General features: G+C 45.7%; 1 protein-coding gene and 2 pseudogenes across 1 annotated transcript in view; 2 read left to right on the top strand and 1 right to left on the bottom strand.

Annotated features, from left to right (window-relative positions):
- Window positions 1-269: 269 nt before the first annotated feature.
- The window catches only part of RAB43 (RAB43, member RAS oncogene family), a 30,569-nt gene continuing 9,346 nt past the window's right edge, over window positions 270-21,492 (bottom strand). Inside the window, exons 2-3 of the mRNA XM_016197350.2 lie at window positions 5,611-5,794; window positions 270-3,458 (exon numbers count right to left, since the gene is read on the bottom strand). Coding sequence (XP_016052836.1) covers window positions 3,208-3,458; window positions 5,611-5,794 — 435 coding nt within the window. The 3' untranslated portion in view covers window positions 270-3,207. The remainder of the gene's footprint in view (window positions 3,459-5,610; window positions 5,795-21,492) is intronic.
- Window positions 11,345-12,749, top strand: LOC107525233 (keratin, type I cytoskeletal 19 pseudogene; annotated as a pseudogene).
- LOC107525232 (ribosomal RNA small subunit methyltransferase NEP1 pseudogene) lies at window positions 13,674-17,696 on the top strand (annotated as a pseudogene).

Here is a 21,492-nt window from a genome sequence, read left to right as displayed (position 1 = left end):
CGGCAGCCCGCCGAGAGAAGAGTAACTAAGATCGGTATGAATTAGGAGCTTCCTCCAGCTCCGCGTCTGCTGGGACCTGTCATCCCCTCCCCGGGAGGACAGGGAACTCCCTCTCTGGCTTAGGAGTGAGGATCTGTGCCTCCTGCCCACCCTAGTCCTCCCCCCATGACTATAAAACACCAACTTCCCTCTTGGTCTCCTCAGCCCGTCACAGCAGCCTCGCCTGGACCACAGACCGCTCTCTCCTGCAGCCCGAGCCGCCAGAACACCTCCTGGCTCCTTTCCCTGCCCTCCTCCCACACCCTGGCCCCTTATCCCACCTACTCCTGTTCTTAGGTAACTTATAAACAAAGAGCCCTGGCTGGTGTGGCTCAGTTGGTTGGGGCGTTGTCCTGTGCACTGGAAGGTTGTGGGTTCAGTTCCCGGTGAGGGCACATATCTAGGTTTTGGGTTCAGGGCGCATATGGGAGGCAACCAATGTTTCTCTCTCACATTGATGTATCGATGTCTCTCTCTCTTCCTCCCTCTCTAAAAATAAATAAAATAAATAAACAGGGATTAAACTGTTCTCTTGCCCCAGAGGCTGCTGGGAGAGGAAACAGAAGTGAGTCTTGTTTCCTGTCTCACATACTTCCCTCATTTTCTCTTACCCCATGACACAGGATTAAGGCCCAGAGAGGTAGAGAGGCGCCGGCCCAACAGGGCGCTACAGAGCAGGCCCCACGTGGTATGCCGTCGACACCACACCCTGCACCGGGCCCTGAGCACGAGCATTTGTGTCTGAGGTTGAGGGCCAGGAAGCATCTCTCATGGAGGCTGTAGGAAATGGCCTCACCCCAGGAAGTGGGTGGAGGAACCTCACAGGCCAAGGGGTAGGGAAAGAACTCATTCTTGTTAGAGGGTACTATGAGCAAGAGATTAGCTTGTGGTGGGTCCAGTTCCAGCTGGGTCATCATCTGTGGGATTATAAATGACATGAATAAAGGGCAGGGGCAGTAAATAGGGGGAGGGCAGGAAGGGGATGGCCTGGACAGAGAGTGCTCCTGGGGGACAAGCAGATGCTAGGAAGAAGCCAGGGCGGAGCTGTGAAGGGCCTGGAAGTCTGGGTCAAGTGTGGACCGTATTCCATATGAAGGGGGTAGAGGGACCTCCCTCTTTCCCTAAGCCCTGTGAAGCTGGGGGATAGGGAGGTCCAGTGGGTACCTGTGCTCTGAGCCTGAACTGGGCCTGCAAGTCAATCATAGGGATGCAGGCCCTGCCTCTGCTCCAAGACCCCTTATGTGTCCTCCCACCCCCAACAGGTAGGGCTTCATGAGACATCTTCCAGCTGAGGCCTAAGTTCAATGCCCAACTCTGCCCAAATATTAGCCCTTAGCAGAGAGGTCATGGGGCTGGAGGACCTTTGCCCTTGGCCTCAATGGAACCCTCTTTAGGGACTCCTCAGTGACAGGCACTTTCTATTCTGCGGGTGGAGCCCAGGCACTGGAATGGAGGGGCCAGGCAGGCACCAACTCTCCCTGCCAGCAACTGGGCCCCATTCATCAGCAAGGCCACTGAGGACAGAAGTCAGGCAGCCTCTTGCTCCCAGCTCCCCCCCCACCCCAGCCGACAATGGGTTGATTCCCCTCAGTGCAGACCCCTGCTCAGCAGCTCCTGGCCCAACCAAGCTAACATCCTTCCCCTCCAGAGCTAGGCTCAGCAGTTCCATGGCTGCCTCACTGCTTGAAAGGGAGCCACCAGCCCTGCGTGTCTCACTCTCAGCCATCCATGCCCGACCCTCTCTCACCAGACTGCTGTACAGCTGTGGCAAAAGGTCTGGCTTCTTGCTCTGCAGTCAGGCCTGCCTGGGAAACAGGGCAACACAGACCAATGTGCTTGGCATAGAAGGCAAGGGAAGTCTGAGCTGGAGCGCCACAGCCTGCCTGAGGACTGGGACTGAGCCTGGGGTGGAGCCTGGGCTCTCATAGGCTCTGGGCTGCCTCTCCATGGTATGGCCTAGCCCATGGCTCTGACAGCAGTTTATTTCCTCAGGCTCCACACTGAGGGGCCAGAGGGGCTAGACATGGAGGAACTGGGATTGGCTTAGGAAGATCACCTAAGTCCAGTCCCTGTGATCCTCTAAGCTACATCAATGTCTGGTGCTGATCCGAAGATCCCCAGTGATCACAGCCCCGACCTGCCTTCTAACCTCAGCACCCTGTGCACACTGAGGCTGTTAAGAGCAGGTGGACCCAGGGGCGTGAAATGGCCAGGCCCAGAACCACCAAGGCCTCACCTTTTTTGTTTGGGAAACTCTATAAGCTAGACTGGGAGTGGGGAGTGGGGGAAGGGGGGAGCTGATGCTCTAAACATGACAGGAAAGATTTCTCAGACCTGAGCCTCAAGGATGCAAGATTTTACTTTTCCCTTAAATGTCCATGTTTCTATCTCATTCCCCCAACCCCCAAGCTTGAGACCCCGGTACTGAAGAATTAGCTTGTTTTGCAACCTGAGTGACAAAACTTTGGGCCCCAAGCCAGGAGACAATCCCTGCTTGGCTGTGGGCCATGACCCTACCCTTTTATGAATGAAAACAAGAAGCTACATGGAAAACCAGAAAACATGAGAGGTCTTGCTAAGGCAGCAAGCTGGCCCCATGGTGTCTGTGAGCTTAGAGCTGGCAGTGAAGAAAGAAGGTTCCTTGCCTGGAAGGACTTATGCTCAGAAGCCAGCCTATTGGGCTGGTTGCTCTTGCTCTCTGCAGCTACATATGGAGGCCCTGGAATGACCTGGGCACCAGTTACATCCCTGGAAACCAGCAACCTGCTGCCACAGTTGCAGCAGACACAGGTGTGAAATGGTCAGAACTAGTATGTATAGAGCAGGGGAGGCACATTCGGGCCCCTCTCCAGCTGCAGTCCACACTGGTGAGCTTGGGCCAGTCCTGAAATGTAAAGAGCATGAAGGGAACAGCCGCTGACTGGCAGGATGGGCCCCACACCCTACCCTGTGCCAACAGGCCTCCTGCCGGAGGAATCCTGATTCTTCCTTCCTCAGGGTAGCTTTCCCAGCAAGCATCCAGGCCATGGGATGAATAATTCCAGGACTTTATCCAGCTGCTCTAGAATTGCTGGTGCCCTTAGAGAGCCGGCTCTGGAGGGCTGGGCTTGGCAGACCAGAGAGAGGAGATGGGGAGGCCCCTGCCTGCCTGCCTGCCCTGCACCCCAGTCAGCACCCACAGCCCCAGCTTTCTCCAATGTCCTTGCTGTCCAGCTGGATGTGGTCGGTGCTCTTCTCACTGAGCAGAGGACCCCCATGCCTCATGACCAGCTCCGCAGCCACCCTCATGAAGGCCTCCTCCACATTGCTCGAGTCCTTGGCAGACGTCTCAATGGCACACAGGATGTCGTAGTGCTTTACCAGGCTCTGTGCTTCAGCCAGAGGGACCTCCCGGAACTCACTGAGGTCTGACTTGTTCCCTGTAGCGAAAGGCCAGGAGCAGCTTGGTGAGGTCAACTGGTGCCAGGGAAGCCCTGTCCTACTTGGCAGGGCCAAACAGAGAAACCCAATGCCATCCAATGCCCTCTGTCAACTACTAGTTGTGCATGGTGATCTTTAAAAAAAACAACACAAAAAACACCTTTATTTTAAAGCTGTTATTCTATCCTTTAGTCCCTCTTTTTTTTTTAAAAAAAAAAAAAAAAAACCTTTGCCAGAGGCTTGTATATTTTATTGCTTCTTTCTAGGAAACAGAAGCAGTAAAATTTAGGTAAAAGAATACCGTACTTTAGAGCTAGAAGAAAACCTGGGTAGAAAGTCCAGTTTCCTATCACTTAGGTAAGTCACTTCATCTCTGAGTCTCAATTTCCCATCAATGATGCCACCTTCAGCAGAGCAGGGATTAAATGATACAATAAATATGAAAACACCTGGCACTTGGCAGGTACTCCATAAATGTGTAAGTTAAAGAAATCTGGCACTGCTCTCTTTTTTGTGTGCTAAAATTCTGTTACCATGCTTATTATTTATTCTCTCCTATTTTCCTCCTATTAAGAACACAGACTATCACTTTACCTGAGAGTACACCTTTGGCTTCTCCTACAGGTGTGAGATGTTTCATTACATTCTAAAGCATCCAGTCAACTGCTCCTTGACCCAATTTCTAACAGAACTTTTTTAAGTTTCTAAGTGGTTGGCTTTTGTAATGTGATTACAGGGAGGACAAAAAAATAGATGTGTATAAATATCTAAAACTTCTTTGGTAACCTTAAATGATGTAGCAACCAATTTCAATGTGTGAAACTTATCCTAATTTCAAAAAACTAAAAAAAAAAAAGCACATGTTCATTATAAGTAATTACAAGTAATTATAAATCTGAACACAGATCAGCTATTTGATTTTATTCAGGAAATGTCAATATTTTTAGATGTGAAAATGGTATTGTTGTCATATATTTTTAAGTGTTTTCATCTTTTGATTCATGCTGGAATATTTACAATCGCAACAGCTGTAGTTGGAATTGCCTGAAAAATAATACAAGGAGGGAGAGGATGGAGATGGAATGGGACATGAGTTGCTGAAGCTGGGTGAATGGGACATGAGTTGCTGAAGCTGGGTGATAGGTTTGTTACACTATTTTATTTTTGTGTTTGTGTAAAATACTCAATAATAAAATGCTTTATTTTAAATGTCCTGGATAAAAGGGAAGTGTAAGGCTGGGTAAGGAGAGCTCCTTTGCTGCCCAGGTAGACAAGGTCTGTTGAGCACTGCCTCACCCCGTCCACGCAGGCTGTGTGGAGCCAAGTGCCACCCTTTTCCCAGCTGGAGTCACATCTAGGACCCAACTATATATTCTCATCTTAAAAAAATCAGCCTGACTGTTAAGGTGAGGACCCCAAGGATCACACAAGTGGTCCAAAACTTCTTGAGCCCATCTGGGAAGTTTATGTAAAAGAAAAATGGGAAATAGAGCTATAAGAATCCCTCTGCAACAGCAGTTCTCAAAGTTGGGTGCCTGAGCTGGCAACAGGGATGTCACAGGTGTCACCTGGGAACTCGTCAGAAATGCACATTCCTGGGCCTCACCCAGACCTCCTGAATTGAATGCTCTGAAGGTGGTGCCCAGCATCTGTGCCCAAAGCCTTAAAACACAAACATTTGAGGAGCCCTGCTCTGCTGAATTACGATTAGTAGAACTGAACTGAAATTTTGTGTGAGTATGCTTACAGGTTGTGTGAGCTGGGAGAAATTATTTCACTTCTCTGAGCCTCTGCTCCATACCCTGACAAATAAGGAGTAGCCAGGTTATAGGAACTAAATCCAAAGACAGGTGTGAAGATTTAACCAGTGTTAACCACTGGGCGCACACATGCACACTGCAAAGCAAATTGTAGCTTCCTTCTTCCTTCCCCTAATTCCAATTTTGAATATAACTTTACAAGTGATTAGCAGAATCAGAATTTGCAAAATCATCATTCAAGTTCTGGCTCTGTTCCTGCCTGGATAAGCTCAGCCCCTCTCTGCACTCTGGCTTGCACTTTGTTTAAAAAGGAAAGAGAAACTGAGACAGACAGACTGGATCTGTGGCCCCAAGGAATCCTGCCAGCCCCACCTCATCCCCTCCAGCTCACCGATCAGCAGCTGCACAATATTGGAGCCAGCATACTTCCTCACATCCTCGATCCAATGAGGCACTGACAGAAAGGAGCTCCTCTTGGTGATGTCGTAAGCGAGAATGGCCCCGTTGGCACTGCGGTAGTAGCTCTGAGTGATGGTGCGGAATCGCTCCTGGCCAGCTGTGTCCCAGATCTGCAGCTAAAGAAATAGGGAGTCTCCCATGAGCCTAGTGACATGGCCGAGCATAGGGAACCAAGAGGGCAATCCCACACACCCATGCAAAAAGCACTGGTTCCAACTGGCAAGCCACTAGCCCACACCTTGACTGAAATCACACAGAAGGTCTAGAAGGTAGACAGAGAGAGAGGCCTTCTGAGCCCTTAGAAAGCAACTCAGTGGCCCAACTTTGAGGACAGGAGGATGCAAAGCGAAGGTGGGCAGCCCCATCTCTGCCCTCTAGAGTCCCCAGGGAGAGGTGGTGATAGAACAAGGAATGTATTCTGTACTATAACAGGAAGTGTACTTGACCCAGGGTCCTCTGCATGCCCTCTCTCCCCTAAACACTGGGCTGAAGAACCAGAAGAGCTCTAGCAGCGCAGTCTGGTGAGCTGGCTCCAGGCATGCCATGACGCTGGCTATATGGATGTCCAGTGCCCGCCTCTCTCTGGGATTATAAATGTACCACTGTACGTGTCATGTGTAAGGCTCCCCCAGAACTAGGGTTCTCTGTTTCTACCTCAGAAACACCCAGTAAGATGCTTACAACCTGGTGGTAAGGGGGCCTGGGCTGTGACAATGAGGGGGCAGAGGAAGCAGTGGGCAGAGCCCTCCCTTGGGGCCTTTACCATCAACTGACCCAGCTTGGCCAAAGGCTAAAAGCTTGGGGTCTTTTTCAGCCCATGTCTTCACTTACCAAACACCCATTAGAACCCGATACCCAGCCCTCCTGCACATTGCCATGGATGAGAGGTGCCCATGTGTGGCAGGACCTTCCCTGGCTTTCTGTAGAAGCAGCCATCTGGTAGGACAGACACAAGATAGAGCAAGGGAAAGACTGGGCCAAGGCAGACCTGGACCTACACTGTGCCCAGGCTAGAAGGTCTCCACTCTGGGCAGAGAGCACCAGCTCTAGGACTGGGAGAGACAGACCATGGACAGGCATCAGAACAGGCAGGTACCAGGGCTCTCAGGAGCTCAGGGATTGCCTTCTCTACTCCAGAAGTCACAGGTTCTCAGGGCTCTCTAAGGATTAGCACGAGTCTTTGGTCCACACAGAGCTGCAGGTCTATCTATCTTCCTTTGCCGGTGCAAGTACCGTCAGTGTCTCTACCTAGTTCTCAAGGTATTGGAGGCCCCTAGTCTGTCCACGGTGGGGACAGACCTCAGAGGCCTCAGACAGGTCCTGAGAGCAAGGGTAAGGACCCTCATATTTTGGCCCCACCAAGAAAACTCTGAAAGTTAGCAACCTCTGGGTCACATGCCAAATAAAATCCTCCAGTCCTGAGACTTATTTACTCCTCAGCTGTAAGCGGCTCCAAGGAAACCAGGCTCCATACTCCATAGCTTATGCTGTCTGCGAGCTCACGCACGGGGTGAAGCAAAAGGTGTGAACTCTGGCACTACACAAACCTGGCATCCAAATGACCAAGAACTCATCTCCACACCCCAGAGGAGAGCATATAACACTAAGGCCAGAGGCCAAACAAACATGGAAAAAAGCAACTTGGAGGAAAAGGAAACTATACAAAGGCAAAAACCTCAAAAACAATCATCAATAGTTTCGGAGATAGGAAAGATCTATGAAACAATAATAGAACACCTTTTTTAAGTAGAGGAAGCATTCAGAAATAAAAAAGAGCTTTTGAAAGTTAACTATGTAACAAATGAAAAATACAACATAAGGGATGGGAGATAAACAATGAAGAAATCCCTCCATAGTAAAGAAAAAATACAAAGAAATGGAAGAGAAAAAAGAAAATTGTAGAACCAGCCTAGGAGGTACAATATGAAATATTAAGAGGTTCCGGGGCGGGGGGAGTAAAATCAAAGAAATACTTCAAGAAAATCCTCCAGAACTGACTGAAAGGGTCCACTAAGCACACACACAACGAAGAAAACAGACCCACACAAAACACATGACTGAGCGAATTCCAGAACAATGGGGAAGCAGATCCTAAAACTTCCAGAGAGAAAAAAAAGAAAAAGAAAAACCAAGTTTCAAGGTTTCACACAAAAGAGCCACATGGTATTAGATATTCAATCAAACAATGCCTAAAATTATGAGGGAAAATTATTTCCAATCAACTCTCAGTCAAGTATGATGGTTTAATAAAGACATTTTCAGGTATGTAGCAGTCAAAAAATTTACCTTCCTGCCACCCTTTTTCAGGAAACTACTGAAGGTTCCTCTACCTAAAGAAACCAACCGAAATTAAGAAAATGTGGGCTTCAGAAAACAGAGAATTTGATAAAATAAGAAGCAAAGGGAATCCCCAAGATGGTAGTAAAGGGAGATCCCAAGACAACAGCCAAGCAGGAAGCCTGGATGTTAGCCCATCCAGAGCAGGCCCCAGAGCTCCAGGGCAACTTCCAGCTTTGGCACGGTAATCAATAGACAAGCCTTCCCTCCATAACAACCATTAAACTGGGAAAAAAGGGGAGGCTGCCATTTTTAGGATGTAAACAGTAAGTGGCACAAAACTGTAACCCTGAAAGAAGCAAAACTTATGAAATGCATTTCATGATTACCAAAACTCTCTACCTGGGGCTCTTTCCTAACCACAGGACAGAGGGATAGAATCCAAGCAGAGCATGGTGGTCCCAGGGAGGCAAAGAAAAGCATCTCCAGGTGTGATAGATGGAGCAGTGCAGAGGATGTGAAACCCCAAAAGCCTATGTGGGGGAATCCCCAGTGAATCCTCACCTGAGGATGCCATGCACACGATCAGACTACCAGGATCTTACCAGAGAGTGGCTCCAACAGGGTTGAGAATAGACCAGACATAGAAATCGAGGTTGAACAGTGCTAGGGGATGCTGAAGTTCCCACCCAGCCACATCAAGGTGACTCCTTAGCACCTTGTTAATGACCCAGGTATTAAGCTGAGGCGGTATACTATGAGTGAGGACCATGGCTAGAGGAAGGCCTCCATAAACCTGCCCCAACAAAGCCTAAAACCAAGAACCAACATAAGTCTCAGGTGTGGAGGCTGAGTTCTGTCTGGTTAGAGAGGCAAAAGAAATGTCCTCAAACACTAATGAAACATAAAAACTAACATACACAGGTCCAAAGTAATCAACCAGTAATTGAACTGACTACTAAGACATGAATCAAGAAGATAACAGAATATAGGGTCTCTATAAGGTATCAACCACTATTTCTAATATGCAATCAAAAATTGCTAAACAGGAAAATTTAACCCACAGATAAAGAAAAAAAGCAATCAATAAAAAAATATGCCAAAGTGGAAAGTCCAAGGTCCAAGATGGCTGAGTGGGTGAAACTGCAGTCACCTACTCCCATGACCACATCAAAATCACAACTAAATTATAGAACAATTAACCTGGCTAATCATCTGAAGAGTAGCTGAACAGAAGTCCAATAACTAAGGATATAAATAAGAAGGTATGTTGAGATTGGTAGGAGGGGTGGAGGTGGGAAATGGGCTAGACCTGTACTCACATGCTGTGGTTGAGAATCCTGAGGGACGTCTCAGTGGCAGGGGTCCCCCATGACAACCGAGGGGTCTCAGCCCCATGCAGGGCTCCCCAGCCAGTGTCCTTAGAAGAGGAAGGCCACATAACATCTGGCTGTGACAATCAGTGGGGATTCTGTCCACCCAGGGAAACAGAAGGCCGCTGAACAGACAGATTACTACTAATTAAATCTAATCAGTAACCAAAAAACTCCCAACAAACAAAAGTCCTGGACCAGATGGCTTTTAAGGGTGAATTTTACCAAACATTCAAAGAAGAATTAACATCCACCCTTTTTAAACTATTACCAAAAATTCAAGAAGAGGGAATTCTCCCAAACTAACTTTATGAGGTCAGTATTATCCTGATTCTAAAACCAGATAAAGATATTACTAAGAAAGAAAATTGTAGGTTGGTATCCATGATGAACATGGATGCAATAATCCTCAACAAAATATTAGTAAACTGAATTCAGCAATGTATTTAAAAAGACCATACACCATGATCAAGTGAGATTTATTCAAGGTTGGTTCAATATTCACAGATCAATTAACACGATACACCACATATACAAAATGGAGGGTAAAAATCATGTGGTCATATCAATAGATGCAGAAAAGCATTTGACAAAATCTAGCACCATTTATGATAAAGACTCAGCAAAGTGGAAATAGAGGGAACATACTTCAGCATAATAAAGGCCATATATGGCAAACCCATAGCTAACATCATACTCAACAGTGAAAGCTGAAAACTTTTTCATTAAGATCAGGAACAAAATAGGGATATCCACTTTCACCACTTTTATTCAAAATAGCATGAGAAGGCATACCACAGCAATCAGACAAGAAGAAAAAATAAAAAGCATTCAAATTGGAAAGGAAGAAGTAAAACTGTCATTATTTACAGATGACATGATACTCTATATAGAGAGCCGTAAAGACTCCACCAAAAAACTACTACAACTGATAAATGAATTCAGTAAAGTAGCAGAATACAAAATTAATATTCAGAAATTGACTGCATTTTTATATACCAATAATGAACTATTAGAAAGGGAAACTAAGAAAACAATTCCATTTATAATTGCATCAAAAAATAAATAAAATACCTAGGAATAGATTTAGCCAAGGAGGTAAAAGACCTATGTTGGGAAAATTAGAATACTCTGAAGAAAAAAAACTAAAAAAGATACAAATAAATAGAAGCATATACCATGCTCATGCATAGGAAGAATTAACATCATTGAAATGTCCACACTACCTAAAGCAATGTATAGATTCAACACAATCCCTATCAAAATACCAATGGTGTTTTCTACAGAACTAGAACAAATAATCCAAAAATTTATATGAAACTGCAAAAGGCCCCTAGTAGCCATGGCAATCTTGAGAAAGAAGAATAAAGTTGAAGTTATCATGCTACCTGATATCAAATTATACTACAAGGCTACAGTAATCAAAACAGCATTGGTACTGGCATAAAAACAAGCACATAGATCAATGGAACAGAACAGAGAGCCCAGAAATAATCCCACACCTATATGGTCAGTTACTACATGACAAAAAAAGCAAGATTATACATGAAATAAAGTCTATTCAATAAATGGTGTTAGGAAAATTGGACAGATACATGCAAAAAAATGAAACTAGATCACTTTCCAACACCATATACAAGAATAAACTCAAAATGGATTAAATGTAAGACTCGAAACCATAAAAATCCTAGATGAAAACACTTCTCTCAGCAACATTTTTTCTGATATGTCTCCTTGGGCAAGGAAACAAAAGAAAAAATAACCAAATGGGACTATATCAAACACTAAAAAGTATCTGCACAGCAAAGGAAAACATCAACAAAACAAAAAGATAATCTACTCAGGGGGAGACCATATTCACCAATGATACATCCGACAAGGGATTAATATCTAAAATTTATCAAATATTCATACAACTCAACACCAAAAAAGAAAGAGCAACCAATCCAAATTAAAAATAAGCAGAGAGAGGTGAGAGCCTCGCCACTCCTCCGGCCAACCACAGCTCCTCTGACCATGGTTCCTCCGATGTTACACGGAGCCCTCTTTTACTGTGACTTCCTTCAGCTGCATCAACAGTCCTGGGCATCTTCCTCCTCCCGGGCCGTGGGCAGGCACCTTGTGCCTCAGAGCCAGAGCGCCTGCTATACACCCAGCATCCATGGGGGCTCCAAGGACTGTGGTGTGTTGGTGTCCTCTGTCTACCTGGTGTCCTCATCCTCCCCTGGGGGCTACGATAACGGTTATGTGGGCACCCTAGCAGGGTCCCACGGGCTTCTGTTGGGCAATGAGATGGTGGCCACGCAGAACTTCGAGACTACGGGGCCTCCTACCTGGAGAAGGTGCATGCTCTGGAGGAGGCCAACGAGTGACCTGGAGGTGAAGATCTATGTCTGGTACCAAAAGCAGGGGCCCAAGGTGCTGGTGACTATAGCCACTACTACCAGACCACTGATGAGCTGTGAGACAAGATTCTTGGTGTCACCACTGAGAACTCCAAGATTGACAATGCTACAGATGACTTCCAACCAAGTTCAAGACAGAGCAGGCCCTACGCATGAACATGGAGGCTGACATCAATGGCCTGCTCAAGGAGCTAGAGGAGGTGACCCTGGCCAGAGCTGATCTGAAGATGCAGACTGAAGGTTTGAAGGAAGAGCTGGCCCACCTGAAAAACCATGAGGATGAAATCAGTGCCCTGAGGGGCCAAGTGGGTGGCCAGGTCAATGTGGAGATGGATTCCACTCTGGCATTGACATAGCCAAGATCCTCAGTGACCTGAGAAGCCCGGTTATGGTTGAGAAGAACCTAAGAACTGGAAGGATGCTGAAGCCTGGTTCATCAGCCAGACTGAGGAGCTGAACCGGGAGGTCACTGGCCACATGGAGCAGCTGCCAATTAGCTAATTAGTAAGATGGCCCTGGCCAGGTAGCTCAGTTGGTTAGAGTGTTGTCTGGATGCACCAAGGTTGCAGTTTGATCTCTGGTCAGGGCACACACAAGAAGCAACCCAAGGATGCATAAATAAGTGGAACAACAAGTCAATGTTTCTCTCTCTCTCTCTCCCTCAAAAAAAACACACAACCAATTAGCAAGACACAGGTCACCAACCTGCTGCACACCCTCCAGGGCCTGGAGATAAAGCTGCACTCTCAGCTCAGCATGAAAGGCACCCTAGAAGGCATGCTGGCTGAAACACAGGCTTGCTTTGGAGCCCAGCTGGCACAAATCCAGGCCCTGATTAGCAAGCAATATCGAAGAGCAGCTGAGTGACATTTGTGCTGACACTAAGTATCAGAACCTGGAATAACATCAGCTCATGACATTAAGACATGGCTGGAGTAGGAGATCACCACCTCCACAGCCTGTTTAAGGGCCAGGATTCCTATTACAACAACCTACCCATCACTAAGAATGCCTGAATCCAGCAGCCTCCTGGGCTTCCTGCTTCCAGCAGAGGGATGCTCCTGGGTAGGCACATAGGAAGGGAGGGAGCCTTACCCCTGGCTCTTCCTCTGACCTGTCAATAAAATGATATGGCCCAAGGGATGAAAAAAAGAAAGAAAGCAGAGAACCTGAATAGACACTTCTCCAAAGAGAATGTACAGATGGCCAATAGACATATGAAAAGATGCTCAACCTCACTAATCATCAGAGAAATGAAAATTAAAACCACAATGAGATATCACCTCACACTTGTCAGAAAGGCTATCAGCAATAAGTCAACAAACAAGTGCTAGTAAGGATGTGTAGAAAAGATACACTCTTGGTGGGAATGCAGATAGGTGCAGCCACTGTGGAAAGCAATATGGAGTTACCTCAAAAAATTAAAAATGGAACTACCTTATGACCCAGTGATTCCACTTCTGGGTATATACCTGAAGAAACGCAAAACACTAATTCTAAAAGAATATATGCACCCATGTTCACTGCAGCGTTACTTACAATAGCCAATATATGGAAGCAACCCAAGTGTCCATCAATAGACGAGTGGATAAAGATGTGATACACAGATACAATGGAATATTACTCCACCATAGAAAAGGAAGGAAATTCTACCATTTGTGACAGCATGACAGACCTAAAGGGTATGACGCTAAGTGAAATAAGTCAGAGAAAAACAAATATGTATGATTTCACTTATATGTGGACTCTAAAGAACAAAATAAAACAGAAACAGACTCATAGATACAGAGAACAGGGTGATGGTTGCCAAATGGGAGAGGGGTTGGGTGGCTCAATAAGAAAGGTAAAGGGATTAAAAAGTACAAACTGGTAGTTACAAAGTAGTCATAGGGAATGTGAAGTTCAGCATAGGGAATATAGTCAATAATATTTTAATAACTATGTATGGTGCCAGGTGAGTAACTTGAATTATCGATGGGAACACTGAAATATATGATTGTCTAACCACTATGCGGCACACATGAAACTAATATAAAATAATACTGCTTGTCAACCCTAATTGAAAACAAAATTTAAATACCAATTTAAAAATATGCCCCACCAGAGTGACTCAGTTGGTATGAGTGTCATCCTGTGCACTGAAAGGTTGGCGGTTTGATTCTCAGTAGGAGCACATACCTGGGTTGCGGGTTCAGTCCCTCGTCGGGGCACACATGGAAGGCAACCAATCAATATTTCTCTTACATTGATGTTCCTCTCTCACTCCTTCTCTCTCTCCCTTCTTCCTTACCTCTCTCTAAGCATGTCCTCAGGGGAGGATTAAAACATAAAATTTTAAAACGATGCCAGAGACATAGAAGCATGGAACAGACTAAGGAACCTCAGAGGGAAGGCGCAGGTTGCGAGGGAGATTAACCAAAGAACTTATATGCATATATGCATAACCCATGGACAGAGATGATAGTGTGATGAAGGCCTGGGGGGAGGAGATGCTGGGGGGAAGGGGTCAATGGGGAAAAAAGGGGGAAATCTGTAATATCTTCAACAATAAAGAAATTTTTAAAAATAAAAAGACAATTTAAAAATATGATGCCAAAACGGCCCATATATAGATTTAATAGACAAATACTTTAAAATAGTTATTTTAAATATGATCAGAAAATCGAAGGAAGATATGGTCAAAGAATTAGAGCAAATATGATCACAATGAGTAAATAGGGAATTTCAGCAGAAAAATGGAAATTATTTTTAAAGACATTTAAAAGAGACTTGAGGTTCTATTGTACTTAAAAGTACAATAAGTGAAGTGGAATATTTATTCAATGATGTTAAAAGAAGCATGAAAATGCCAAAAAAAAAAAAAAAAGGAGGAAGAAAGAATTATGAATTTGAAGAAAAATCAATAGAAATATTCAATCTGGAAAATAAAGAGGAAAAATAAAAATTGGGGAAAAAATAAACAGGGATCTGTGGGACAATATCAAACAGTCTCATACTCACATAATTGCAGTCCCAGAAGTAGACAATATTGAGAATGTAGAACTAATGACTGAAATTTTCAAGTCTGATGAAAATACTAAATTAATTATCCAAAAAGGCTCAGCAAACCCCAGCAGAAGAAATACAAAATATATCATCAGAGACTATAGCCAAATTGATGAAAACCAAAGGTACAAAAGAAATTTTTAAACCAGTTGGGAGGAATAAAAAGATATAAAGGAACAACAAAAATGACAAGTGACTTCCTATTGGAAATAATGAACACCAGAAGACAATGCTGAAAAGTGTTGAAAAGAAAAACAAGGAACCTAAAAAAAAACTCTCAATACCAGTCTACCCAGGAAAAAAAAAAAAAAAATCTCTCAAAAATGAGGGTAAAATAAGATATTTCAGATAAATGAAAGTGAAGAGAATCTTCCTGAAGACCTGTGTCTATTTGGCTTTCTCCATGTGTCCAACACCCAGCATAGTGCCTGGCATGTAGAAGGTGCTCCATAAATATACACTGAATAGATGAGTACTATTTCTTTTTTTTAAAGGATATTTTTATCAGGTTTGTTTTTTTTAAATATATCTTTATTGATTTCAGAGAGGGAGAGGGAGAGAGAGAGATAGAAACATCAATGATGAGAGAAACATCATTGATCTGCTGCCTCCTGCACGACCCCCTTGCCGGGGATCAAGCCCGCAACCCAGGCATGTGCCCTGACTGGGAATTGAACCCCGATTGCCTGGATCCTAGGTCGACGCTCAACCGCTGAGCCATGCCCGGCCAGGCGATGAGCACTATTTCTGCCTTTATGAGACTGTTACCTGCCCTGCCTGCTCTTCATCTAATAGCTGGACTCTGGGCCCTAGTTTAGGAAAGCTAACCGTTGGGTAATTTGCATCCTGATGAGACTCTGAGAGTATTTCACTACCCCGACCACATAAACAGCCTTAAAATACTAAGAACATCTGCCAAGTTGAAACCACCACCCTACTCTGCCTACTTCACCAGCCACCCCATCCCCTGGAAGTTCTCTCCTGTACTCGCACTTGACAAACAGGGACTTTGTACCGTGCATTGTACCTGAGCCCTCACTTAACTGTCTCACCTCCCACCTGGCACACCTCCTGCTTCTCTCACCTTTCCTGTGCCAGGCTTTCTCTTTAGGGGAAATTCCCTTGGCTGCTGATATCTAGAGTGAAGTCCAGAAGAATCTGCTGGGCACAAAGGGTAAGAGTGAAGCCCAGTTTGGATGGAAATGGCTCCCAGAGGGTGTCAGTTCAGAAGACAGGAGCTACCTGCCTCCCACTCAGCAGGGGAGTTTCAAGTGGGTAGGGTGGGGTGGGGTGGGGTGGGGGGTTTCAAGACAGCAAGAGTCCTTGTTTCCTCCCTTCTTTTGCCTTGGTGATAAGCGGGCTCCAGTCCACCAACTGCTGCCTCAGTCAAGGAAGCACAGTCTCCATAAGGTTTATTTTCTCTTCTAACTTCCACACCTAACAACTCCCAGTGTACACTGTCCCTCTAGTCCCCATACCCATGATGGGGTATTATCATTCTTGTCAATACCTCCTTTTTCTAGGATAGACTCTATTCATCTTGACCTTTTGGTGAACTCCTACCAAACCTTCAGGACCCCCGTTCAAAAGTCACCTGGTCAGTAGAGCTCTCCCTGACACACAGGCCTGGGACCCAACCCTAGCAGAATTCATTCTTTCCTTTATGCTCCCATAGCCCTTAATTCTTGCCTCTATAGCAGCCCACACCATAGAATATGTTATCCATTTAAGTCAAATGTTCCAAACTAAGGTGTCTTTGGGGGCCAGACAGGGAACATAAAATGCAGCAAGATGACAGAAAAGGATATCCTTCCTGAAGCAAATGTAATAAAAGACAAACCAGCAAATTGCCATTGTGTAGGCCAAACAAAACAGTCTACATAGTGGAAATTGTCCTAGTGTTGTCTGTACAGGGTCTCCCGGTCTGTAAGTCTATCTCTCACCATTGAGAACATGCTCTTAAGGGGAGAGACCCCATCTTAACCCTCTGTGCCACCAGTAACCTGGCACACTGCAGGTACTGAACAAGGAAGGAATCCTTCTGAAGGCAGGTCCTGGTAGTCAGACCAGTGAGAGGGAGATCAGAGGAGCAGCAAGGCTCAAACTACTTTCCAGGGACTCTTGGTTGCTGTTCCTAATGGAATAAGTGTGTATGTGCCCAGGTGGGAAATCAATGCTGCTTATTAGGTCAAAAGCACATGTGATTGGCCCAGTGGTGGATTCCAACCTCGTGAGCATCGTGGTGGAGACCGGTAACAGGACTGGGATGTTGTGGTGCCCAAGGGGCCCCGACTTGGGGCGGGAAGCAAGATGGGAGGCTGTAGGCTCATTGTGGTGCTGGAAGGGGCCAGTCTGGAGACAGTCAAGGTAGGGAAGACTAATGAGCTGCTAAACTACGACAACCACAAGTCATGTTGTAGAATGGACAGAACCCTGGGGAAGTGAGGTAAGACATAGCTCACTAGAGTTTACTGATGCTGATGGACAGTCCCCTGAACCGAGCTGGCTTGCTGCAGGTTTATATCCATACACAGAAGAATGTGCTGATTGAAGTGAACCCCCGGACTCGAATTCCCAGAAACTTTGACCACTTTTGTGGTCTCACGGTTCAGCTTTTACACAAATGCAGTGTTCCAGCAGCTGATGGCCCCCAGAAGCTCTTGAAGGTAATTAAGAATCCAGTGTCAGATCACTTCCCAGTTGGATGCATGAAAACTGGCACTTCTTTTTCCATCCCAGTTGCTAGTGACGTGCAAGAGTTGGTGCCCAGCAGTGACCCTACTGTTTCTATGGTGGGGGCCTTTGCCCATGGCAAGCTCAATGTGGAGTATACAGAGAAAATATTGTCCATCAGCAGCTAGCCCCTTTCTGCTGCCCTCACCTGCACCAAACTTACCACAGCCTTTGAAGAAGTATGAAGGGTCATTTGACAGTAGGACCTTGCTCTGAAACACAGAGACTGTTCACACTGCATCCCTTGACTCTTCCAACCCACTGCTGGAAGATGACCTTCCTGCACCAAGACTGTGGGATTAGTGGAAGCCGAGGCTATACATTTGCTATTTGTTTCTCTTATAAACACTGTTCTGGGGGCGGAGGGGAGCACACGTGATTAAGTTCCCAAAAACTGTGTCCAGCACTGTCCCTCGGAATGGAACCAGAAGAGGATTTTATCTGAATAGTCTTTCTCCCGCCTGACAAAGCAGGCAGAGGGTAGTTCCTTGCTTCTTTATAGCCGAAAAAGACCTTGGAAAAATTAGTTCTCAGAACAAAACTCAAAAAACTGGTCAGATTGACCCAAATACAAGTTCCTGAGCTATTTTTCATGGTATCTTGGGATGTAGTGAGTCAAATCAGGAGGTGGAGTTTGCAGGCCATTCCTCCAGCCAACACTGCTGTCACTATCCTGCCTCTGTTCTCCAAGGGAAGGGAAGAGCAGAGCTTGGCCCAGGCTCACAAACAAGCCACAGCCTGAGCCATGGGTGCACCGTTACGAGGACAGTAGACACTGCAAAACTTCCTACGGTGTGTTAGTGGGATAAAGACACTCAGGTAGCTGGACACAGACCAAGTGAGGAAGAGAAAGGTGAGAACGCTGAGCTAGAAATACAGGGAGGGGCAAACAATGTGAACCTAACACAGCCGGTATTAGAGGGGCAAGCTGCTTCTCTGCAGTGGGCAGCAAGGCTGCGATGAACTCCTTTGAGCATAAATTCCTCAAGCCCCCTAAACATGAGAGATTATTTTCTTTGTCCTATGTCACAATGCAGCTCTCCTTGGTTGGTCCATCTGCGGTTTGAATGAGAGATCGGGAATCCTGACCTACTACTCCACCAGCCAAGTGATCAAGAATGGTCACAGTAGCTGGAGTCTGTTTCCTTACCAGTAACTTGGGAACAGCAGTGACCAGCTCCATTTTGCAGGGCCAGTAGGATCACAGGGTAATGGTGGGGTTCTAACATGCTTTGAGAATCTTCAGGCTCTAACACTATTAGTGCTTCACATCTATTGGTCCATTTCATTCTTGAAATAGCCCTAAAAGATAAGTCTAATTATTTCTTAGATGAGAGGTCACAGGGTTATAGGAAAGTAGTATCAGAAGAGTTCCGTCTCCCCAATAAATTTAATTTAAAACAAGAAGAGTTCTGTGTGACCCCATACCCTATACTGTGTGCACAGCACCCCAACAAATCATGTCTATTGTTTTTGTTCCCAGAAACTTAACTGATGACTTATACCTCCTGCAGGAATTGGTCAAAACCTTTCCTGAATAGTCTTGGTGGGGAAAAGACACAAGGTGGGAAAGAACCCTCACCTCTGGCCAACGAGTCTTGCCTTGGTCACTCACAAAGGGCCACCAGCTAACCAAGGACCCCTTCTTTGCTCTCACAGGGAAGCTGAGAACATCACCAACCACCCAAGCCCTTCCTCTTCCTTGCCACCATCCAAACCATACTCACAGGCCCCTTTGAACACTACAGGAAAACATGGAGTGACTAAACCAAGGCAGGATACCAAAAGCCTTTCCATTTAATTCAGTCCAGTCAGGCACGGAGGAGTCAGCAACAAACAGGGTAGACAGCAAACTCCTCATGGCAACAATGTATGCTAAGAGCAAGTAACGAGAACATTCCTACAGACACAACTACAAATTCTGATTTCTTTGGTAAATGGTCTTGTGGAGCCCTCAGAGCCTCTGCAATAATTCCCTGAAACCCAACTTGCTTCTTTTTTCCAACACTCCTCATAAGCAAGGACCTGGCCTACAGGGGGCTTGGATGCCAGATGTCCCAAAGTGAACTCTGCCTTCCCTCAAACTGTCCCTCTGATGCCCTGCTACTTGAATTAATGGAGAGTGGGTCAAGATGGAGGTTCATTCAGACTTGATCTCTTGGATGCCCCATAGTCACTGCTGACTATGACTCCAGTTCATGTCAACCCTCAGGAAAAAACAGTGGGTCTCCCAGACAAATCCTACCGGTGTGCTCCCTTAGGACAGTTGACACACCTTCCAGCATGATTAGAAGGCTGGTCCTGACCCCATCCATAGTCTCACTAACCCCACATTCCAACTACACTTGAAGTGGACAAACACACATACTTCCTCTTTCACACCTCCATGGTTTGTACATACATGACCTTGGTAGCAAAGTTCCTTCTGTTGGTCCCCATTGGGAAACTCTCACTTACCTTGCAGGGCCCAGCTCAAACCTCATTACCTCTATAACCTTGGGAAAAGCATACTGCTGCCTCCTCTGTGCCCCTGCAGCACTCAACACACATCCCTATGACAACCACAGGATCCTGCTTTGAGGGAACAGTACTAATTTTAAAAATTCAGTCCTGCTGTCACCACAATAAACACATATGTACTTTTTAGGCCATGTGTTCCAATTCTTGGGTCAGAAATTGCAGTTACTGCCTGGTGGCTTGGCTCAGTGGTTGAGTGTTGGCCTATAAACCAGAAGGTCATGGTTCAATTCCTGGTCAGGGCACATGCCCAGGTTGCGGGCTCGATCCCCAGTAGGGGGCATGCAGGAGGCAGCCGATCAATGACAGTCTCATCATTGATGTTTATATATCTCTCTCCTTCTCCCTTCTTCTCTCTGAAATCAATAAAAATATATTTTAGAAAAAGAAAAAAAAGATGCCCAGCCAGCGTGGCTCAATGGTTGAGCATCAACCTATGATCTAGGAGACCATGGTTCGATTCCCAGTCAGAGCAAGTGTCCAGGTTGGGAGCTCGATCCCCAGTGGGGGGCATTAAGGAGGCAGCCGATCAATGACTCTTATCATTGATGTTTCTATCTCTCTCTCCCCTTCTCCCTTCCTCTCTGTGAAACCAATAAAGACATTTTTTTTAAAAAAAAAGAAAGAAATTAGTCACTACAGCAACAGCATTAATATCATCCCATGCTAGCTACTGGTTTACACATCTGTTCCCCCAACATGATGTTAGTTCCTAAAGAACAGGGACTGTCTCTTAGTTACCTTTTTTCTCATCAGTGCTTATAATAATACCTGGGAAAGAACAGATACTTACAGAATGGATGAATAAACCATGAACTCTGCCATATAAAGATCTACCTAACATGCAGTTTATGTATCAGGGTGTCAGATGGTACCTTCTAGCTAACAACTATAATTAAACTCAACAGAGCACCTTCTAAGTTTCAGGCATTTTTCCCTTCTAATTCTCATTTCAGGGGAGAATCCAACATGGTGGCAGAGTAGGTACAACCTACACTCAACTCCTTCCAGGACCAAACTGGAATTACAAATAAATTATAGGACAATCATCCTGAATAACCAACTGAAGATTAACTGAAGAGAAGTCTTATAACCAAGAATTTACATAAGAAGCCACATTGAGACTGCCCCAAACAGGTTGCCCACGACCAGTCACAGGCAGCATCTGACATTGGCCAGCACTAGAGTCCCTCCCCAAGAGACCCAGAACCAACACACCCAGTGGCATCTTCAGACAATATCAGAGCAGGATCCAATAAGCTTCACAGGCAGGATATCCAAATAGAGATCTCAGCAGGCACCAAACCCTGCTGAGGCGAATTCTGTTTCATGTGGTCAGCACCTGCACAGCAGCTCGCATGCCATAGTCGAGGCTGAGTCTCACAGTCAGCCATTCTGAGGGTCAATCCCAAGCGCAAATAGGCCAGTAGCAATCAAGACTCAATTACATCAGAAGGGCCCACA

Source organism: Miniopterus natalensis, chromosome 7, assembly GCF_054644295.1.
Source record: "Miniopterus natalensis isolate mMinNat1 chromosome 7, mMinNat1.hap1, whole genome shotgun sequence".
NCBI classification, from domain to species: Eukaryota; Metazoa; Chordata; class Mammalia; order Chiroptera; family Miniopteridae; genus Miniopterus; species Miniopterus natalensis.
This window is presented reverse-complemented; position numbering and strand designations above follow the sequence as displayed.